At 38.6% G+C, this 21,462-nt stretch overlaps 1 protein-coding gene across 2 annotated transcripts in view; it reads left to right on the top strand.

The window, feature by feature from the left end:
• ndst3 (N-deacetylase/N-sulfotransferase (heparan glucosaminyl) 3) overlaps positions 1-21,462 on the top strand; it is a 70,338-nt gene that overhangs the window by 47,017 nt on the left and 1,859 nt on the right. For both annotated transcript variants that reach the window (XM_072462301.1, XM_072462302.1), the window contains exons 7-14: positions 13,704-13,886; positions 14,000-14,096; positions 14,792-14,915; positions 15,385-15,559; positions 15,811-15,981; positions 16,466-16,575; positions 18,592-18,694; positions 21,113-21,223. In XM_072462301.1, coding sequence (XP_072318402.1) covers positions 13,704-13,886; positions 14,000-14,096; positions 14,792-14,915; positions 15,385-15,559; positions 15,811-15,981; positions 16,466-16,575; positions 18,592-18,694; positions 21,113-21,223 — 1,074 coding nt within the window. The remainder of the gene's footprint in view (positions 1-13,703; positions 13,887-13,999; positions 14,097-14,791; positions 14,916-15,384; positions 15,560-15,810; positions 15,982-16,465; positions 16,576-18,591; positions 18,695-21,112; positions 21,224-21,462) is intronic.

Genomic DNA, 21,462 nt, shown 5'->3' with positions numbered 1-21,462 from the left:
GGGTATAGACTCTTCCTTGTTTAGAACAGCGGCACATGCAGCCTGGTGCTTGTGTTTACACTCTATCGTGTTCATTTTAATGGAACAGCATGAAAAAAACTGACATTTTTTCCAACGCAAAGACAGAATTGTTATTTACATGTTTGTTACAGTTGTCAACGAGTAATGATTATCAACTTTAACCTCCACTTTATCACTTATTACTGTGAAATGTGTGATGATTGGTGAAACAAAACTACATTTTCTTGTCAAACCCTATGTTTTTTGGTGCTTTAATGTCTAGAATAAGACATTTTTATTACGAGGTTATTAGCACGTAGGCTAATTTAAGGGCTAATCCTGCACGGTAACAATCTACACAAAACAGTCCTTCATGTGTTAATGTTTTCTAACGAGGCTTTAGTGTAACTCTTTTTCATAGTCTCCGATGTTGGGATGGAGACATTTTGCCGAGTGTCTATGCCACCTCTCTCCCTCATTCATGCTACGACGTTTTATAGTCAGATAAAGCCTTTGAGCAGAATTTTTTGTGTTTATTTTTTTTTAAATAAGGCACCGGCTTATGAAAAAAACACTGGAAAGGACTCTTGAAGAGACTGTATATTCTATACATATACTTTACATATTAAAGGCGGTATGGACGATTTTTCGGCGATTTGGGAACGCAGGCGGAAGTGCGCATGCGCACTCCCCCGTGCGGACTGATACAACACACACGTGCGTTTGTTTATTAGCACAACGGAGCGCATCGCATCGCTCGTCTCCCGTAAATTTCTGTCCACTTCTGCGTCAGCTCGAACTGTCTTTCTCCGTCTTCATTTTGCCCCGTACACTGAGGGAACTATATTATGATAGATCCATGCGCTTAGGCACGCGGAAACGTGGGGACGAGCCTGACGCGGCTGCAGGTGAGCGCTAAAAAAATTTGCTGAAAAAAATCGTCCATACCACCTTTAACCTGTTCTAATTTACATACAACTTATAGATTTAGCTTTTAAGACACTGCAGGGGAATAGCAAAAGATATAACTTTCTGCCATATCTATCTCTGTTGTTCACTTGTACAAAAGTTTAAAAAAAAAAGATTATTACAACGTTTTCATCATGTCATTTGATTTGAATTTTGTTATATAAATAAGGCAGTTCATGTGTCAATTGGCAAAATTGCACATATTTGGGACATAAATCTGAAAAACAGACAAAGCCAGGAGGAGATTTCTTGCTTCATTTTGTTGACGTATTAATTACAAAAATAATTACAGACAGGATGGTGTATACAGCTTATTTAGTGTTTGAGTAAACTAGAATGTTTGCCAAAAAATAGGGTAAAAAATGTAAGTAGAATGTTGTTAAAACTTAAATAAACCAGGCTTGGAATTAGGTATGTAAACTCCATGGAGATCTTGTTAGGTACAAGATAGTCAGAGGCAACTGTTGTTGTGATTTTGGGCCTTACAAAAATAAATTGATTTGATTTGATTTGAGTAAAGTTTGGTGTGTGTTGGTGCTAGCTTTATGTCCCTATGCCTTTGGAGAAAACGGCCTTTGAAGGGACTTTGATGTCCCACATAAATCGGGGTGGCATGGTGGCTGAGTGGCACTCATGCCTCATGAGGTTGGACCTTGGTCTCATTTATAAAACAGTACGTGGAACTCTGACTATAAGAGTATGTGGGAACAAAACCTTCACATATGTAGATAATGCTTTGAACTTAACAGTAAAGTAGTGCTCAAATGCATGGCTTTTGGCCTATACTTATTGCTCACAAAGCCATAGCTTGTGCGCACTGTACATCCACGCGGAAGTTTGAGCGCAAAGTATTATAATTATCACAGTGTATTTATTTAGCACTTTTCCACCTTCAAGGTTCTCAATCCAATCCAATCTACTTTATTTATATTGCACGATTTATACAACCAGAGGGTTCCAAAGTGCAAGGTAAAAGACAGGCAAAAATAGGATAAAAGTAATAAAATAAGATATAAAAACAAAATCAAATAGAAAATGAAATCAAACAAACACACTAAAATCAATGGAATAAAAATAAACAAAACAAAATAAATAAAAGGTGCTGCCCTCCCAACACATATAAAACATACAATCAACACACTACATGGAGTTAAAAGCCAGAGAACACAGATGGTTTTAAGAAGCGGTTTAAAAAGAGGCAGTGAGGAGGCTTTTCTTATGAGGAGTGGCAGTTTGTTCCACAGTTTTGGAGCTGCCACTGCAAAGGCTCGTTCACCTCTGACCTTTAGCCTAGCCCGTGGCACTGCCAGGAGTAGCTGGTCAGCTGACCTGAGGGAACGGCTGGGAGTGTAGGGGTGTAGCAGCTCGGAGAGGTAAGGAGGGGCAAGACCATTTAAGGCTTTAAAAGTAAATAAAAGAGTTTTAAAATGAATCCTAAAATGAACGGGCAGCCAGTGGAGTGAAGCTAAAATAGGCGAAATGTGCTCATATTTTCTTGTTCCAGTTAAAAGACGGGCAGCAGCATTTTGGACCAGTTGGAGACGAGCAATTGAGGACCCAAAAGAACAACAACTTTTCAAGCACAACTTTGAAAGATTGAAAGACTCTTGACCACATCAGGGTCAAACCAGGACTAAAAAGTTGCATTGATCGAGAGAGTCATTATCTATAAACTGCATGTCTAACTTGAAAGAGACTTAAAGAGCTTTGGTTTTGCCGGTCTCATCTCCTCACCGCAGTCCCAGAGCTCGGTGTGTTGTGAGCGTGCGCATTGTGCCACTAATGACTCTTGTCCTCAGAGAACTAAACTTTCATGTGCACATTTTGAAAAACTCCTTCTCCTTCTTCATAACCACTATTTTGTGTCAGAGGAGTAAATGTTGGGTAGCAGCGATGTGGTGAGTTTGATTTAAATGAACGACAGTGGTGCTCTAGGTCTCTTGTCAATCCACTAATTTTGTTTTAGTGATATTTTTTTTTGTTTTTGCATGTTATAAAACAGTAAGCTAAGGCAAGGCAAGTTTATTTGTAGAGCACAATTCATACACAAGGCAATTCAAAGTGCGTCACACAACAGGAAGAAAATACATTACAATCACAAAGAAATGACAGAAATCACAGATCCTTCATTTCTATTCATTCTATGCATTCAATTGAACAATATAAGTAATGGCCGCCTCGTGTTCAGAGGAGAATGTTCCAGACCAATTAAGGACTCACGTCAGGTTTTACCTCTGTTTTGCTGTGCGTGAAAGAACAACGCAAAGGGAAAGGTTATACAATAATGTTAATTATTACTAACACAAGAGTACTCTGAGGCGTTTTACTTTTTCACTTTTATAACACAGTAGCGCAGTAACATAACACATACCTTTAAAAGTAATGCTACCCAACACTGCTTAAGAGTATCGCAACATGTGGTTATTAGTTTTGGATTCTGTAAAGATCTTTGATTGCTGGATAAATAATTGATTCACCATTGAAATAAACAAGATCTAGCAGTGCGTTACTAATGCAAATATGGATTTTTTCAAGCCCATGCCAATATCTGATATTTGCTGCTTGGGCCGATTACACTAGTTTATCACGATATCTGCCAATACCATATTTAGATTAAAAAATCCACTGCAAGGTTCACAAATGTATTAAGTTCTCAAATGACCCTATCCTCCTTAAAAATCTTAATAAATGACAAAAATAAGAACAGAATGCAACCATATTATTAGCCTAATTGCTATTTCTAGTACCGGTAATTAGTTTGTTAAAAAAAAAAAAAGCAAAAATACAGATATTTAAAACGACATATTGCTGGTTCCTAGTTTGCCTAACAAGAGGAACGGTAACAAGACATCTCACACACTGGCAGGCGTGAAGGATGCTGCTGCCGTGCTCGGCGATACATGAAGAAAGGCCCTTTGTGACATATATACACTTGCTCCATCCTCCCACTCGCTCCCTCTCTCGCTGACGCTCCACATCTCTCTTTCTCACATGTCACTTTTTCGGTAAAAACCATCAGTATTCCGAACGGCGTTCCAGGTCGGCCGGACGCTGATCCATCAAACTCCCCCAACACTGTGTCTCTTTGTATCTACGGCAACCTTCAGCATCCCCCCGGCAGCCTCCCTGTCACCAGCTAATTCGCGGCGCATGTGTGTGTGTGCGAGTGTTGTTATTCACACCAGGAGGCCCGTTCCACAAATACAGAATTCACACGTGCTCGGAGCAGCCAAATAATTCATACCTTAATGGCTGCTGGTGTCTTATCCCCTCTCTTCCCCCATCCGCCAATCACAAAAAGGAGGCTGCGCGCTTGTCTGTGTAGCTGCTATCTTTGCTTGTCGCTTTGATCAGCCCATAAAAGCACTGAGGCGTGGATAGATAGCCTGGAATAACACATTATCACCGCTGCCTCTCCGTTCCCCACACACATTAACGGTCATGGAGGCTCTCTGGCGTCTGACTGGTGTCTCACTGCGCGCCTCTGCCTTCTCCCAGTGACCTCTGGGAGTTTTCTGCAGCCGCGCACAACTTGGCAGATGTAATCTTTCTTTGGCGAAAGTTGCAGCGTGCATTTTGATGGCGACTGGACGTAGGGGTGGGTGACATTTGGACTATCCCGATGGCGATATTCAAAGTGCATTCTGTCAATCCAACAGAAATGTGTGGAAGCAGGTCTTTAAATGTGTTTGTTGAAGTTCAATTACCAGACAAATGTCAATGTAAGTGTTTTACCTTACAATGACATGTAAGCCTTATAATTGAAAGTTTACATCACACGTTTTATATTCTTTATTTATATTATTGGATAGCTCTTGTAATTATTTCAGTGATAATGAATAACAAAGAAGAAAAGTAACAGCACTGTACTTAAGTTAACTCAATAGGTGTCTTTGGTTTAAACTGGATACTCTGCACTACATTTGAGAGCAGGTATCTGTACTTTCTGCTCCACTACATGTTTGAACTAGTACTTTTCATGTGTTTTGTGGGGATATATTTATCACATTCATTCTGCTGAAAGGTTTTGAGCCTCAGCTTTGAGTCAACAAAAATATATACATACAATTCACAAGGAAATTAAGGCTGTATTGCCACTGTGGACCAAAGATCAGCACAATTATTTATCAAAATCACCACATTTAACGCTTTAGCGAAAAATCAGTCCGAAATACTTTTACTTTTTACTCTTAACGTGCATTTTGTTTTGTTATTTTTAGTAGATACTTCTGTGTAGATATTTTTTGTACTTTTTTTTTTTTGGCTTTAGACAAATATCAAAATTTCACTTCCACTGTTTACTACTTCCACTGTTAATTATATACTCAATGTGTTGCTTTCTTTTTACTTTTTTTCGATTTTACTTCCTTCATTTAAACATTCACGATATTCTTTCAGTTGTAATGTATTGCCCACTTCTAACAGCAATCTTTTGAGGTTGTTTAAAAGAGAAAAAGAAATTGAATATTTGAAGCGATATAGCTGCTATAGTGGTTTTACTGGTAGTATTATATTTAGAGTAGTAGGGTTGTCACAAAATAAACAAAGATACTAATTGATAATATAGTAACAAAACTAGATACTGAAAAAAGTCACATAAATAGGACAAAGTTAACTTTCCTGAATAATTTTACAATCTCCTTGATCTCCATTAGAACTGACATAAGTAATATTAATGCAACAAATACCATTTTTACCATTGAAAAGTTTATTATCATCCAAATCTGTATTGAGTATAAAGTCCATGTTATTTGCGTATGGTGTCAACACTGAGCAGTAATGTAGTATTTTGTATTTGTTGTTGTGGTACGTCTTGTGACATTGTGAGCGAGCTTTGTCATCGGGTTTCTGTCATTATCCAAGCGCTCCGAGTATTTTGGCACTTTCCTCGACTTCACTTAGCATCAATCAAAGTTTATCTCTCGTTTGTCTAATGCTCCAGACCGAAACACTTTAAAAGTTGTATAATCTTTCTTAACAAAAACCTTCTCGGCGCAGTTTGATGGCACTGGACACATTATCCTCTTCGGTTCATCACGGAGAAATAATCTGTTTTCTCTTTGCTGCAGTCACAACAAAGTAATTAGATTTACTCAGTCCTTCAGTAACACGGGGTCTGGGGAAATGAGATTCTGACTTCAGCAATATAAGAGAAACGCCCTTCTATATCTTTGGCTTTTGTTTTTTTGTTATTATTTTATTTAATGAGGGATAGTGCGCATTGACTGACAGGCGTGAATTAGTTCAGCATGTAAACGTAGAACGCATGCTAATTTTGTAGTTAGCATCTGTGGTCCCATAGGCTTTTTGTAGTAATAAGAAGAATATACAGTTCTTTCAAAACTAAATGAACGCACACACACACACACACACACACACAAGAAAAAAGAATGGCAACAGTGTTAGATGTGTTAGATTAGTTCAATTTTGTGTAGAACATGAACATTTGCGTTGTAGGGGCTTGGATGATTAACATAACGTGACTATAGATGCTAAATTACTATGTTCCAAAGTTCTGGAGAAATCAGTTGTTGAAAAGTTTGCTCATTTTATTGTGAAATATTCCCGATTACATGACAATCAGTTTGGGTTTAGAAGTAATCCTTCTGCAGCCTGAGCATTGAAATGAAATGAAAAGAGCTGAAGACATTATCACAGAAATAGATAACACAAATCATACAGTTGGAGTCTTTATTGACAAGCATATCGAATCAGAGGTGTTAAAATGTGTCGCCAGTTATTTAGAAAGTTGTCAGCAGTATGTAAACTATGAATTGTGAGATTAAAAACATTAAAAACGATTTACTATTAGTGGGGCTGATAAGAATAGCAACCTTGGTTCCAGGGTGTCAGCTCCGGTGGACTTTTTTGGATCTATTGATATAGAGAGCAACATATTCATACTTCATAATGTGTAAAAGGCTTGAGGGAAAATATTTGATGATCGGTTCTGTCCTCATGTATTGGGGCAACAACAACAGATGGAGCAGCAGCATCGCAAATATATTGTTTCTTTTTTTAATAGAATCTTAATAATTTAATTTGATAAAGAGGGAGTAGGATTGCAATAAGGATTTAACCATTGGCCAAAATGTTGCAGAATTGCCCTGTGATTCAGAGTATTGACGTAGTAAGATGCTTTGGCTTTACGGACAGTAGAAACATTTATTGAGCTTATGCCCAAACTGCTTCCAATCTGCTGCTGATTTGGTTGCCGTGGCTTCTGCCCAGGCTTTGTCACATTCTCCAGATAATGCTGCGATGTCTAGACAGAACCAGGGATTATTCTGATTTTCAACCCTGCTATTTTAATGTTCATCAATGATAATGTGGTCATTAAAATCAAGAGGAAAGACACCACTACATTGGTAGTACTGAGGCTTGTTGCTTAAGATGATTTAAGTGGGTCGTTAGGGTCTCAGTGTGAGAGCAGTAATACGTTGTGTGAGGTTTAAATTCATTACAGTTGTTTTTTTAAGAAGATTTGGACAACCAATCGATGTTTATGTCCTCGAAACCAAGTAATTCAGAATGATCAAAAGTGGAAATGAAGGTAAACTGCTATTATAGTATTATATTTACCCAAACTCACCTCAAGGGCTATACATTTAAAACTCTTTGACTTGGAGACTTTGGTATTTACAGATGCAGTAAAACAAGATTTAATAGATATTGCTACTCCACCTCCTTTACTGGGTCCATCATGGCAGAATATATTATAATTGTCCAAATATATGTCAGTATCTGTGATTTTGGAAGTTATTCATGTTTCAGAGTATTCAATTTTATCCGAATTTGCTTGTTTTGCCCACAATCTAATACAATACATTTTTGATTGAATAATTCACACATTCATGTGAATAACTTGAAGACCTTCATAGGATTTAAATGTAGATTTATATTTAAATCAGTGTTTTGAATTCAGTATGTGCTTTTAGTAGGTTTAATGTTGATTAAGTTTGGTTTGTTATTCTGGCTCTCTCCTCACAGTTGTGAGGCTTGTTATCTTCAGCTTATTCTTCTCCCGTGATAAGGGCCAATAGTGTGTGGCAGGCTGAGGTCTTATTCTCCTAGTGATCCTGACTCTCTTAAAAGGGCCATGGACATTTGAAGTCAGCAACTGTTTAAAAACATTTATCAGTACCATTTGAAAAGTTTAATACAAACAAACTTTCACAAAATTTAACTAAAATCAAGTTTATGTTGTTTATACTACTCAAAAATGTTCTGAGTTTCTGAATTTCGATTCCTGGGGGTTATCATTGACGAGAGGTTAAAATGGCCACATAAAATGCTTTTTATGCTTTATACATAAAAAAGAAAGTTGGTGAAACCTTGCTGTCATGAGCAAAGTTAAATATTTGTTAAATTATAATTTAATAATGATAATTATTAGATTATAAAGCAATGAGAATTCTATAGTCGCTGATTTTGCCATATTTTTTAATTGGCTAGAAATCTGGGGTAATTCCTACAATCCTAATTTAATGCCTTTAGTTATATTACAAAAAAGAGTGAATATGACACAGACCGCTCTAAACGAGCACACGTTTGAATTATTTATAAAGTATTTTAATTGTTTTACAAACCTTGTATTACTTATGCACAAAGCACAACATTATTTGTTTCCATCTGCAAAATATTTTGCTGTGAATAGTGAGAGTGGCAGAAGGAACTTTGATTTTAAACTGCAAGAACGACACTTAAACAAATGTGTATTTCATTTGCTGGTGTAAAGCAGAGGAACTCTCTGGACAATGATCTTAAGACATGTTCAATTATTCTATGTATGTATAGATTTAAACCAAAAATCATTAACTTATATTTTACATATATTTTTTCCCCTTGTTAAGAGCTCTCTATGTTTATGCCTATGTTCATTAATTATGTAAAAAATGGGATAGGGGTTAAATAAGACTTGGTCTTCTGACACAAATGTATCTATGTTACATTTTGGGATGTAACGATATCATAGTTTAGTGTTAGTGAGAAAAAAACAACATGATTTAACGAGATCATACAAATCTTATAAGATTCTCCTCATGTTTGTGGTCTTTGCTTTTTGTCACATTCCTTTGAAGACTCGTGTAGTGTGTGGCAGGTTTACAGAGGACACAGAAGTCTTCTTTCTCGCTCACGACAAACATACACTTTGAGCCAATCCGCACCTGCTGGTCTGTGCACGTCACATTTAATCCCTGCTTGACTCAACTTTATTTATTTTTATTTTTTTTCTCTTGAGCATGTAGAAAAAACAATCAAGAAATCAAGAAAAATCATGAGTATTTACAATGATCAACATTGTCAGCAGTAATTAAATGTAGCAAAACATGTAATTGCCTTTAAAACTAAAATATACAGCTTCCTTTATTATGTCCAATATATATATATATATATATATATATATATATATATATAGAGAACAAAGACAAAAAGCAGTTAATAACAAAATGTCATAATCTTGTTCTTATACTTTTCAAAAGTGATTTATTTGAATCCTTTCATAAATTGTTTTATATTAGACATTCCTTGAGTTCATTCATTCATGTTCTACCGCTTGTTCCCATTCGGAGTGACTGGAGCCTATCCCAGTGACTTTGGGCCTTCTTAGTTACATAAAGCCTAAAGTCACAAAGGCCTGTAGCTGTCCTGAGGCTGCTGCACTGGCTCATGGCACATGCAGACCTCTGACGCTCCTCAGTGGGACCACTGGCCTCATGATGATCGAGCCTGTTACTTCAGCCTCCACAGTCCAACAGCTGTACATGTTCCCAGAGGCCAGACTATTTTCACCCCTTTAACTTTAAAATTACACCTTCCTCTTAAGTTATACTCTCCTTCCCTTTAAAAAATATGATTTATGTTTTTTGCCTTAAATACAATTTGTAATGTCCTTATGTCCACAATATCTTTCAATTTTAATCATTTAGAATATTCAAAAAGTGGCCTGGTATGGTCCCTATAGCCCACTCCATGTATTATGCATATTGCTTTTTGGCCAGATGAAATTTGGCTCTAATGCTGTATTATCTTTTTTACCCCACACTTTGCACAGTAAGTAAAATATGGCAGAACTAGTGCAAAATATAGTGTTAAATAGACATACATGTACATAACGCTTTTAGATTTAGAAGCCGCTTTGCTCTATTTATAACTGATATACTTAAAGGGTGTTACAGACCACAGCGTCCAAAGCATCCAGTTTACATTCAAAGTCTATGTAAGCTCTGAGCGCGCGCCCGAGGCGTCCAAAGAGACCGGCGCCACATGTTCAGCTTTGTTCAACTTTCTGCGGCAGATGCGGCGCAGCAGCCAATCAGAGAGTCTAACTTCTGCGTCGGGCACGAATTTGACGCCGCGGTGTGTGCGGGACTTTACTTTACTCTGAACATGATGTGTGATGAAATTTAATTTAATTCCTTTTTCAATATTTTTTCCATCCAACTAAACTTGAATTTGATCATTATTTCCCCCATTCCCAACCTCTTTCCCCAAATGTAATAAGAATTTATTTCTGTCAAACCATTTTTTTTATTTTCTTCAGTTCCACATTTATTTCCTGCACCAATAACTTTAGATTATTCCCTGAACAAAAAACATTGGTGTCATCAGCAAATAAAATTCATTTATTTATATAAATTAACACTGCCCCCTGTGGGACACCACAAGAAATGTCCAAACATGTCCAATGACAGGGTAACTCTTAATTGAGTGTCTGCGTCATAAAGCAGACACTATGTTCTTGAATCCCCTTTTATTTTTCCATATTGCATATATCAACAAGTTTCACCTCTTTACAATCGCTTTCACCGTCTTAGGGGGGCTATTGCTTTTGACATTTGTACATCTTGTACTTTTTGAAGTATTTGCAAAAGTAAATTGCTAACGCAAATGCTAATGCTAATTAACACTAATGCAGATTAGCGTTAGCATTAGCGCCTCATTAGCGGAGGTACAGGGAGGAGGGGGTGCAGCCGGGTCACAGAGGCTCTCTCTCTTTCTCCCTGCTCAGGTCTGCGTTCAGCACGATCTTGCAATTTGTCAGGACAAACATCTATTTGAGTCGCAAACTACGCAATCATCAACTGTGAATTACTGAGCGTTGTTGGTATGCCGCAAAACGCAGCAGAAAACATGGACGGGCGGGAAGGCGGTCGCGCGGGAAGGCGCAGACACTCGCAATGGCTTCAGCCATTGCACATTATCTTGTTCCATATCTTTCCAACTTTGTTCTTCAGATGTCATGGATAATGGTGTCAAATGCTTTCTGAAAATCTTGGAATATTCCAATTGTATGCAATTTGTCATCTAATGTATTTGTAATTTCTTCTATAGAATCTAATAATAATAGTGAGGCTGTTTTTTGATCTGAAACCATATTGACTTTCACAAAATATTTATTTTTGTGTATATGGTAACAATGAATGAAGATTAACAATGAACAGTTTTTCCAGTATTTTGGAGAATTGTGGAAGTAAAAAAACAGGTCTGTAGTTTGTGAACTGATGATGAAAATTACATTATTAAGGAACATTGAGCTTAGATCATGAAGTCATCTCTATTTTCAATAATTTCCCACCATTTTCTGTGTTTTCACCCCCAACATTAGCCACATCCCTCACATCATCATTCTCTTTATCTTCCACAGTGAAATCCCTGAGGTATCTTGCCTGCTTAACATCATTATTTATAACATGATTTGATATTTTCCATAGTATTCTTTCTTTGCTGCTCTTATAATACGTGTTAACTTGTTGTTTATTTAGTTCTTGACTTAATACGTTGTCTGTATTGCTTTTTTTTTTTTTTTTTTTTTTCATTTTGTTGCCGCGTAGTAATCCAGGAGTTTCCTTTTTGTTTTAAAGTGATTGTTTTACCTTATGGGACAATTTCTATTGTACAACCTTTGAAATATTCTTCACGTTTCTCTTGTTAGATACTTCCTCCCTTTTCAGTGCAGTTTAAGTCACCTTTTAAGGCATTTAAAGATGTTCTTATTCTTGAATAATCTGACTGCTCCTGCTGAGAGAAAATACTGTAAATTATCACTTATGTGGGACAATAAAGGATTATCTTATCTTATCTTATTAATAGTCCACTCATTGCATCTTTGTATTGCTCAGAATTTTGTCAATTAAAGTTGCGCTGTGAGATGTTATTCGAGTGGGTCGAGTAATCTCGGGGTATAAATTCAACCTGCAAATTGTGTTAATAAAATTCTCAGTCATTTTATGCTTTTTGGATTGAGTAAATCATTATTGAAGTCTCACACACTACTATAATTTTATTTTCTCACTGAACAGGTCAATACAGGAGCCTGGCATTCTGTAATGAATATATTTGTATCATTTTCTCTGTGAACCTCGATTGTTATATATTCTAGCTCATTTTCAACAATATAAAAGTTTTGATTTGTGTCGACAAATAATGCTACCCCACATTATTTTTTTTCGATTCACGTATATAAAGTCATTCAACTTAAAGTTCATCTCCTTCTCCTGACACAGATATTACAGTTAGATTAACAGATGGTGTGAGTTGATGTATATAGTTCCTTATATGATGAAGTTTGCCTATAGACTTCATGAATAACTGAGCGCTCGCCACGTTTGTTGAGTTGGTTGTGCATTTCATCTGCATAGTACCACTACACACAGGTATTTTTATCCATAGAAGCAAAGAAAAAAGCTACTGTCCGGATCAATATCATACTCCAAATCCAAACTTGTGTGACGAGTAACTGCACACGTTTGTCATTTCAAAGTGCTGGACTGTTCATAGAGTTTCTGATTATTATTATCTTCTGATGTCGGTGAGTTGTTCTTTACGTTGTGCATTTTATTTGTTGGTTCAGCAGCTCAACTCAGATCTGAGCGGTCAGATCCACGGGCGCAGCTGCCTCATGTGAATACTGCCGTTGTGTCCTTGGGCAAGACGCTTAACCCAACTCGCCCCCAGTGTCTGCGTACATCTGGTGTGTGAATGTGTGTGTGAATGTGTATGTGAATGTGTATGTGAATAGGTGTGTGTGTGTGTGTGTGTGTTATGTGTGTGTGTTGTGTGTGTTGTGTGTGTGTGTTATGTGTGTGTGTTGTGTGTGTTGTGTGTGTGTGTGTTATGTGTGTGTGTTATGTGTGTGTGTGTGTGTGTGTGTTATGTGTGTGTGTTGTGTGTGTTGTGTGTGTGTGTTATGTGTGTGTGTGTTTGTGTGTGTGTGTTGTGTGTGTTGTGTGTGTGTGTGTGTGTGTGTGTGTGAAGGTGTGTGTGTGTGTGTGTTGTGTGTGTGTGTGTTATGTGTGTGTGTTGTGTGTGTGTTATGTGTGTGTGTTGTGTGTGTTGTGTGTGTGTGTGTGTTATGTGTGTGTGTTGTGTGTGTTGTGTGTGTGTGTGTTATGTGTGTGTGTGTTGTGTGTGTTGTGTGTGTGTGTTATGTGTGTGTGTGTTGTGTGTGTGTGTGTGTTGTGTGTGTTGTGTGTGTGTGTGTGTGTGTGAAGGTGTGTGTGTGTGTGTGTGTGTGTGTGTGAAGGTTTGTGTGAAGGTTTGTGTGAATGTGTGTGTGAATATGTGACTGGTTCCTTGATGTAAATGACGGTAGAAAAGCGCTATATAAATATGACCATTTAACTGTTTTTGCTTGTTTTTGACATTGTCTGGTGTTGGCAAATGATACGAGAAAGTCATACGCACGTCCCAAATGAGTCACGCGTGTTCTCGTCTCTGCTCTTGTTTCGTAGATAAGTATATTCATGACGCACCTGTCCAACTACGGCAACGACCGCCTGGGCCTGTACACCTTCGTCCACCTGGCCTCCTTCCTGCGCTCGTGGACCAACCTGCAGCTGCACACCCTGCCTCCCCTGCAGCTCGCTCACAAGTACTTCCAGCTCTTCCCCGAACAAAGGAACCCGCTGTGGCAGGTGCGTTTGCCCCCGTTGTGCTCCGACTTTTGTAATGACACGGGCTCCCATTATGTCGCCTGTTTGCTCTGCTGCTCGAGTGTGTTTAAAAGTCGTCATCTGTGCGCCGCCAGAACCCGTGTGACGACAAGCGGCATAAAGACATCTGGTCCAAAGAGAAAACCTGTGACAGATTGCCCAAGTTCATGGTGGTGGGGCCTCAGAAGACAGGTAGAACCGGCTCGCACACACACACACACACACACACTCACACACACGGTACATGCGTGGGGCTTTTGTGTGTGCAGGTGGGGAGCGTCCACTTTGGAGCCCATTCATTTAATAGCCTATGTGCTTTGGTTTTGTCAGGCAGAGACAAAGGAGTCAGGCCGCTCTCCCCTTTCCACCCACATACCTATCTGTACTTTAGAAGCCTTGAAATAAAGCCCCGCTCACCCCAATGTCTCTTTGTTCTCTCTGTCTGAGAAATACAAAGAACTGGTAATAATCACCACAGCTACCTTCTTGTGTTTTCAGAGAGTAGTATTGGCTGATGACACTGATGTATAATTATACTGACGATTTTTCACAGTGCAATCTCTGTGTTTGAAAATTGGATAGTGGACAAGGGCAGAGGAGCAGGATGTGTGAATAAGTGTGAGGGTAAGTGAGCTGCTGAGGGTGAGGCAGAGGGCATGACCAGAGCCCCAGTGCGGATTGGTGTCAAAGAGTTTTGAATCATTTTATGGCGAGGTCTGCACACACAGGCACGCGCTCACACTGCGTGTTCTCAGCAAGATATAAATCTGGTGCAAAGGAAAAAATGGTGGTATGGATCAGTGGCTGACAGCTCTCACACACACGGCGCTCTGCTCTCTGCTGAGCTGAATTAACGAGCCACCTTTGAATTATGCCCTTTCTTCCAGGGACGACAGCACTTTATCTCTTCCTCCTCATGCACCCCTCCATCTCCAGTAACTTCCCCAGTCCAAAGACCTACGAGGAGGTCCAGTTCTTCAACACCAACAACTACCACAAGGGCATCGACTGGTAAGACGTCAGCCACTGTTCACCTGCTGCAGTGAAAAGTTAAAGCGCTTTGAAATTAATTCAGCAGACTTAACAATACATTAAGCAGTTCTGAATAGTTTGTCATCGTCTTGAAAATGATCCTTTGCAGTCGGCATCCAGAAGCCAACAGACATCTGGCTGCCTAAATTGACCCATAAAAGGGTTACTTACTGACAGAGACAGCTGTTATTTCCCAAAGTCATCCAGAAACGACTGAGGATTCTTTATTAACCACTGTTTAAATGACACTGCATCTTGGAGATGGCAGTGCAAAACCAGAATGATGCTGTTATAGGCACTTGAAGTCTTTGACTTTTGAAATTGTACCTGACTTTGAGAGAGTGTAATTACAGCATGTGTGCCGAGCTGATTGATATTATGTTTATCCCTGATGGGTGTCAGCACTGCAGGCTTATACTTCCTCTTCTGCTTCTTTGCTGTGCTCCAGGTACATGGAATTTTTCCCTGTGCCCTCTAACGTTAGCACAGACTTTCTCTTTGAGAAAAGTGCTAACTACTTCCCTTCAGAGGACACCCCACGAAGAGCTGCTGCACTACTGCCCAAGGCCAAGATCATTACTCTACTCATCAACCCGTCTGACAGGGCCTACAGCTGGTACCAGGTAGAGTAGACACCATCACACGTGTGCGCCCTCCACTGCATCACGTTCTGCTCCACTTCTCTATTGATTCGATTTGAGTGGGATTTCATGCTATGTGTATTTAATGGGGCAGATCTATCCATTTTATAAATGTTAAAATAAGGTATACATCCGAATGTTATTAAACACAAGTTTGTCATTAGAGCAGACATAAAGACCACATAGTCCTTCCTGGTTTGGTAAGGGTTCTGTTTTATTCCCTGCGTCTGAAGCACCAGAGAGCCCACGAAGACCACGCTGCCCTGAAGTTTAGCTTTTATGATGTCATCAGTGCTAAAGCTAGCTCTCCTGCTGAGCTGCGTTCTCTACAGAACCGCTGTCTGCTCCCGGGGCAGTACTCCATGCACCTGGAGAGGTGGCTCACCTACTATCCCGCCAGCCAGGTGAGTCCACATGCTCACATCCAACACTGCACTATCTTCTGCTGAATTATAAATGTTATACATGGAGGAGCAGGAGAAACCTAAGTGACTTATTAGCTGCATGTTACATTTAGTTACATAAAGTTGTGAGAAAAAAAAGTAACAAAAAGAAAAGCACACCCCATAGTTGAATACTACTATAGAGAATAGAGTGTTGGGGGTTTACAGACTAAATGAATGTAAATCTTATTGTTAGCCTGATTTGTCTCGCAATGCTTGAACGTTTATTTATGAAATACTTTTTAGTTATGTTTGTTTCCAAAGTATCTTTCTCCAACACAAACATGTGGATTGATGCATCTCTCATATGTTCGACTCGTGTGCGCCTGAAGTTAGGTCTATCAACTGAGACAAAAGCCTGAATAATGACTGACATACATTTCCACATTTATTGATCGTGTACATCTAGTAAATGTTCTAAATGTTCTTAAAATCTTGTGTTTAGGTGATGATCGTCGATGGTCACCAGCTCAGATCCGACCCAGCGTCTGTAATGGATGAAGTTCAGAAGTTTTTGGGGGTGACTCCTCACTTAAACTACTCCCAGGCTCTCACGTGAGTTATCAGGGTTAAACCTGTGTGAACACTGACATCTAGTGGTGAGAGTCACACTTCTAATGGCCTCTGGTTTTATGTTATCGCCACAGCTTTTAGGTTCTGAGGGAAGTACTGTAACTAGAAAGGTCATACATTTATAGTTTAATGATGATATAATGGATTTGTTTTAACTGCATTGGATACAGTTTTAATGGCACATTTTGAGAAACATTTCACAAAATACAAAAGAAGGGGAATTATAAAATGTTTCAATGGCATTCATCTGGACAATGTTTTTAAAAAGCTGCAATCTCACCATGGAGGATTCATGTCATTTAGTTTATATGTGTTAGGGTTAGGTTATATGTTATGTGTTAGTGTAAATACTACATTATTAATAGTGAATAGTACTTTTTTACTGAAACAAAAATATGTGAGCACATTGATCAGTTTCGATGTATAGAGAATAAATGTGTGTTTTAGTCTGGAATTTCAATTACCATATTACTACTACTCAATAACAGAAATGTAGTAAAAAAAAATAAATACTGGTATACATTTTTTCTCTCTTCTGTATGATCTGGGGCTCGGTCTCTCACTCAAAACATTTCACTACTTTTCTAATCGACATGAACATATATACACAAAAGTCTCATAAAACATTATTAATACATAACATAAATTAGGTATTTACTTTCTCTTCTGGTAAATTGTGACAGTATAAAGTAACAGTTGGAAATGAGCCAAATATTTCAACAGTGAACACCAACATTTATTTGAAAATTGACGACTTTAATGGAATGGAGCTATGATAAAGTTTATATATTGTCTGTGCGTCTTTGGTCGAGTTGGCTCTCTCTTCGGTCCCTTTACCCGTGACCTTTAAGTGGAGCTGAGACGAGAGGTAAAGTGTTTATTTGTGGAGCTCCTCTCGTCACACAGCAATCTGCTCCTGAGCCTTCACCGCCTCCAGACAGGGACGTCCAGACACGCATACCAATACATCTGCACACACGCTCGTCTTGACATTATAATGAGGGTGTGTGCGTTGGCTAAAGGCCGAGTGACACAAAAGCCTAATCTTTTCTTTCTCTCCTAATTCTGGCGACATGGCAGTGGGCTGACAGATACTCAAATCTACAGCCCATTTATTTAATCCTCTTTTCCTTTCTCTGCGCTGTCCTGGCAGGGATCCACTTAACTTGTTCTTTATTAAAGCCCTCATGCATACAGATAAAGAACAATATTTTCACCTCTAATCTCTCTCCCTGCGATGAGTGGCAATTAACGACTAAAATGGCCGATGGCAAGAAATAAGTGGCATTTCAGAAAGTCTTCAAAACACTTTAGTGTAAAATGTTCAGTGCATACATTTGAATCTGTCAGTATATTTGGTCAGACCACTTAACGTTCTGCCAAACTCAAGAGGTTATTCATTTATTAGCTTGTGTCTTAATGTCTCTACACTTAAGAATGTTTTGATTTCAAGGAATGCTAAAGTTAAAAATGAGAATATTACAACAAACAATGGCAGAGGTTTTGTAATAATAATCATAAATGTGGCAGTTCATCAGAAACGTCCATAAACCAGCCTGTAAATGTGGTAGAGGAAGCTCCGTTCAGAATGTGAATGAGCAGGAACATGTGATGTACTTTTATAGATCTGTGTGAGATTAAATGTTTGAAATAACAGAGATAAGAAAGCTTCATGTGGGTTTAACATACTGCGATCTGTCTTGCTCAACGTTCCATTTCCTCCGAGCCTGATTCCTGTTCGTCGACTTTCTGACAGGTGAAGAAAAAAAAAAAAAAAATCAGTCGTTGAGCTTACAAGAAAACGCATGTTGCTTGCAATCAAATAAGGTGATAAGTAAGGTCGATACATCTGCAGATAAGTTGGGATGCATCTTTCGTTATCATCATCACAACTTCCTTTAAGATAGTTATATTGTATTAGTGAATTGGCAGTCTTTCAGGTGTTCTTTGCGTGAGATGTTCCTATTGTCAGCATATTGTAATCTCTTGTGCCCCCAGGTTCGACCCTCAGAAAGGGTTCTGGTGCCAGCTTCTTGAAGGTGGCAAGACCAAATGTTTGGGGAAGAGCAAAGGTCGAAAGTATCCACCAATGGAGCCTGAGGTATGTACCGCATGGGTCTTGAGAATAATGACGGAAGAGAAAGGACAGCCCGCCGTGGCCCGGAGTTTGTTGTAATATTTCCAAAGACAAAGTGTCGATCAACAAGAAAATGACTTACTGACATAGCAGCCACAAGGGGGCGATGTAATCCATAAATCGTTGTCTCGGCGGGATTGGACTGCATCAGAAATCACACATGGAGTCACACAAAAGGCTCTTCATCTTTCCCTGTCTGATCACACATTTGCCAGTATCTGATCTGAACTGGTCTGGTTGGGTGTGCCAGTATGTAGTCCTAAATCCATCATACGTAATTAAATATGTCATTATTATAATTGTGGGAAATTACAGGTTACATGTTAATGAGACGTAACTTTGTATTTGTAGGTCACATCATTTAAATCTGTTTACAACCATTCCACTATTATGATTTGTTTTTTATTAATTATAACTATTAACTATAACTATTAATAGATATAGTTAATAGTTTTTACCTCTCTTTTGTCCAACAATGACTCTTTATCAGACCAACTGACTTATAAAAACAAGCACAGATTTTAATGTTAAGTTAAAACTGGTGAGTCCATATTTTCAGGGCAATTAAGCCTGTAATTATTGTCTTACTTGATACTTAATTAAATCCACAAGATTATATGAAGAATGATTTGAATGACAGGCATGCTTTTTACCATGTGAATGTTCTTAAGGATTATCTTATCTTATCTTGATCAGCAAATTAAACTCTATGTCATTGATTAAGTTTGTAAGGAGTTTTAAAACAGGCTTATCATTTAGACACTTCTTCCTACATGTAATACCTTTTTTTAAGTTTTAAAACCTTTTTAACAAGAATTTGTAGAATGCTTACAATGTACTCTTTATCTTGCTTTGTGGAATTTAGTGCATTAAACTATTAGACAATGTAAGTGCAGTTATGGTCATTTGTTAACTTAATGATAGATTTGTATACACACTGAGCAGAGTCAAAATCGACAGCTCGTCATCAAACTACTGCAATTATTACATGAATTAACCAAATATGTGCTTTTATGCTTAATTAAATACGTTTAAATGTGTTGTTTAAACTGAGTTGTTTAAACTTCTTAAAAGGCAAAACCCCAACAATAGAAGTGGGTAACTTCCCAACGCGGCGACCATCTTGGTTTTCTGACAACATAACTAATGTCGACAGGTTTTTCCACTTTTTGTCAATGTGCTCTTTGTTCAAGCTGTAACGTTTACTTGCAGAAGAAAGTTACAGTACACACAAGCATGACTTATGGTAAATTTATTAACTATTCAGAATAATGGGCGTGTACTCCAGCGTTCAACTAAGCTCTAGTGAATAAGTCACTCCCAACACTGTTTACTTTACCACAGATTATCTTTCATTTCATTTGATTTATTTATACAGGGAAAACCCAACGTTCTCTTTTCATGGGTCCTTGTTACAACACAACATGAAGTGAACAACACACAAACACAGGATACTGAAACACAAATAAAACATTCAATAAAATGAACCATACATAAATACACATTTATACATACAATGAGATATAATGATATTAAACAAGTGCATGTGGTAGTCCGTGACCAGTGTTTTAAAATCATTAAAAGGCATACAATTATTATTGTATGCTAATACTAATAATACTAATAATAACTAGAACCTAATATTTGTCATTCTTTTTTAAATAGTGGTACTGGAAATTCAAATTATCCCGTACATTGTTAGCAATTAGCTCAGCTGTCTTAAATGTACCTTCAGTCGTCTCCATTCAGGACTTTTGAACATCCTGAGGACATATTTATTTTATATTTATTTTATTATATTTATTTATTTTATGTTCATGACTATGTGATGTCAGCTCAGGGGGAGGGGCCTAAATAACTCAATACAGAAAGAGTTAGAATCAATTTGAATATTATCATTTTTGGTATGAATTGTTGGGTCCAAAAGTTGTACATCTTAATCTTGTTTTATCTTGCATGTGTGTGTGTGTGTGTGTGTGTGCGTGCGTGCGTGCGTATGCGTGTTTGTGCATGTGTGCGTGTGTGTGTGTGTGCGTGTGCGTGTATGCGTGCGTGTGTGTGTGTGCGTGCGTGCGTGTGCGTGTATGCGTGTTTGTGTGTGTGTGTGCGTGTGCGCGTTTGCGTGTGTGCGTCTGCGTGCGTGTGCGTGCGTGTGTGCGTGCATGTGTGTGTGTGCGCGCGTGCGTGTGTGTGCGTGCATGTGTGTGTGTGCGTGTGTGCGTGCGTGTGTGTGCGTGCGTGTGTGTGCGCGTGCGTGTGTGTGCGTGCGTGCGTGTGTGTGCGTGCGTGTGTGCGTGCGCGCGTGTGCGTGCGTGTGTGCGTGCGCGCGTGTGCGTGCGTGTGTGTGTGCGTGCGTGTGTGTGTGCGTGCGTGTGTGTGCAGGCTCGTGTGTATCTGTCTCGATACTACAGGGAGCACAATGTGGAACTGTCCAAGCTGCTTCACCGCCTCGGACAGCCTCTGCCGTCCTGGCTGAGGGAGGAGCTGCAGAAGGTCAGCACTATTCACTTATTCACAAGCACATATGCAGTGTTGGGAAGTAACTAAATACTAAAATACATATTCAGAATACACGTTTTAAGTAAGTGTATAGTAAATAGTTTCCCTTTCATTTGGTGGTGTTCAGGATATAGCACTTCATGCAACTGCAGGATCTTTGATTAGAAATAAAAGAAAACCTGGGTTGCCTGCATCTGCAATGTTTTCATTCTCCAATTAGTAATAAATAAATG

This window comes from Eucyclogobius newberryi, unplaced genomic scaffold (genome assembly GCF_026437365.1).
Source record: "Eucyclogobius newberryi isolate DKJ021-1_F unplaced genomic scaffold, fEucNew1.0.hap1 SCAF_4, whole genome shotgun sequence".
In the NCBI taxonomy this organism is placed as follows: Eukaryota; Metazoa; Chordata; class Actinopteri; order Gobiiformes; family Gobiidae; genus Eucyclogobius; species Eucyclogobius newberryi.
The sequence above is the reverse complement of the archived record's forward strand: the minus strand, read 5'-3'. Positions and strand labels throughout refer to the sequence as shown.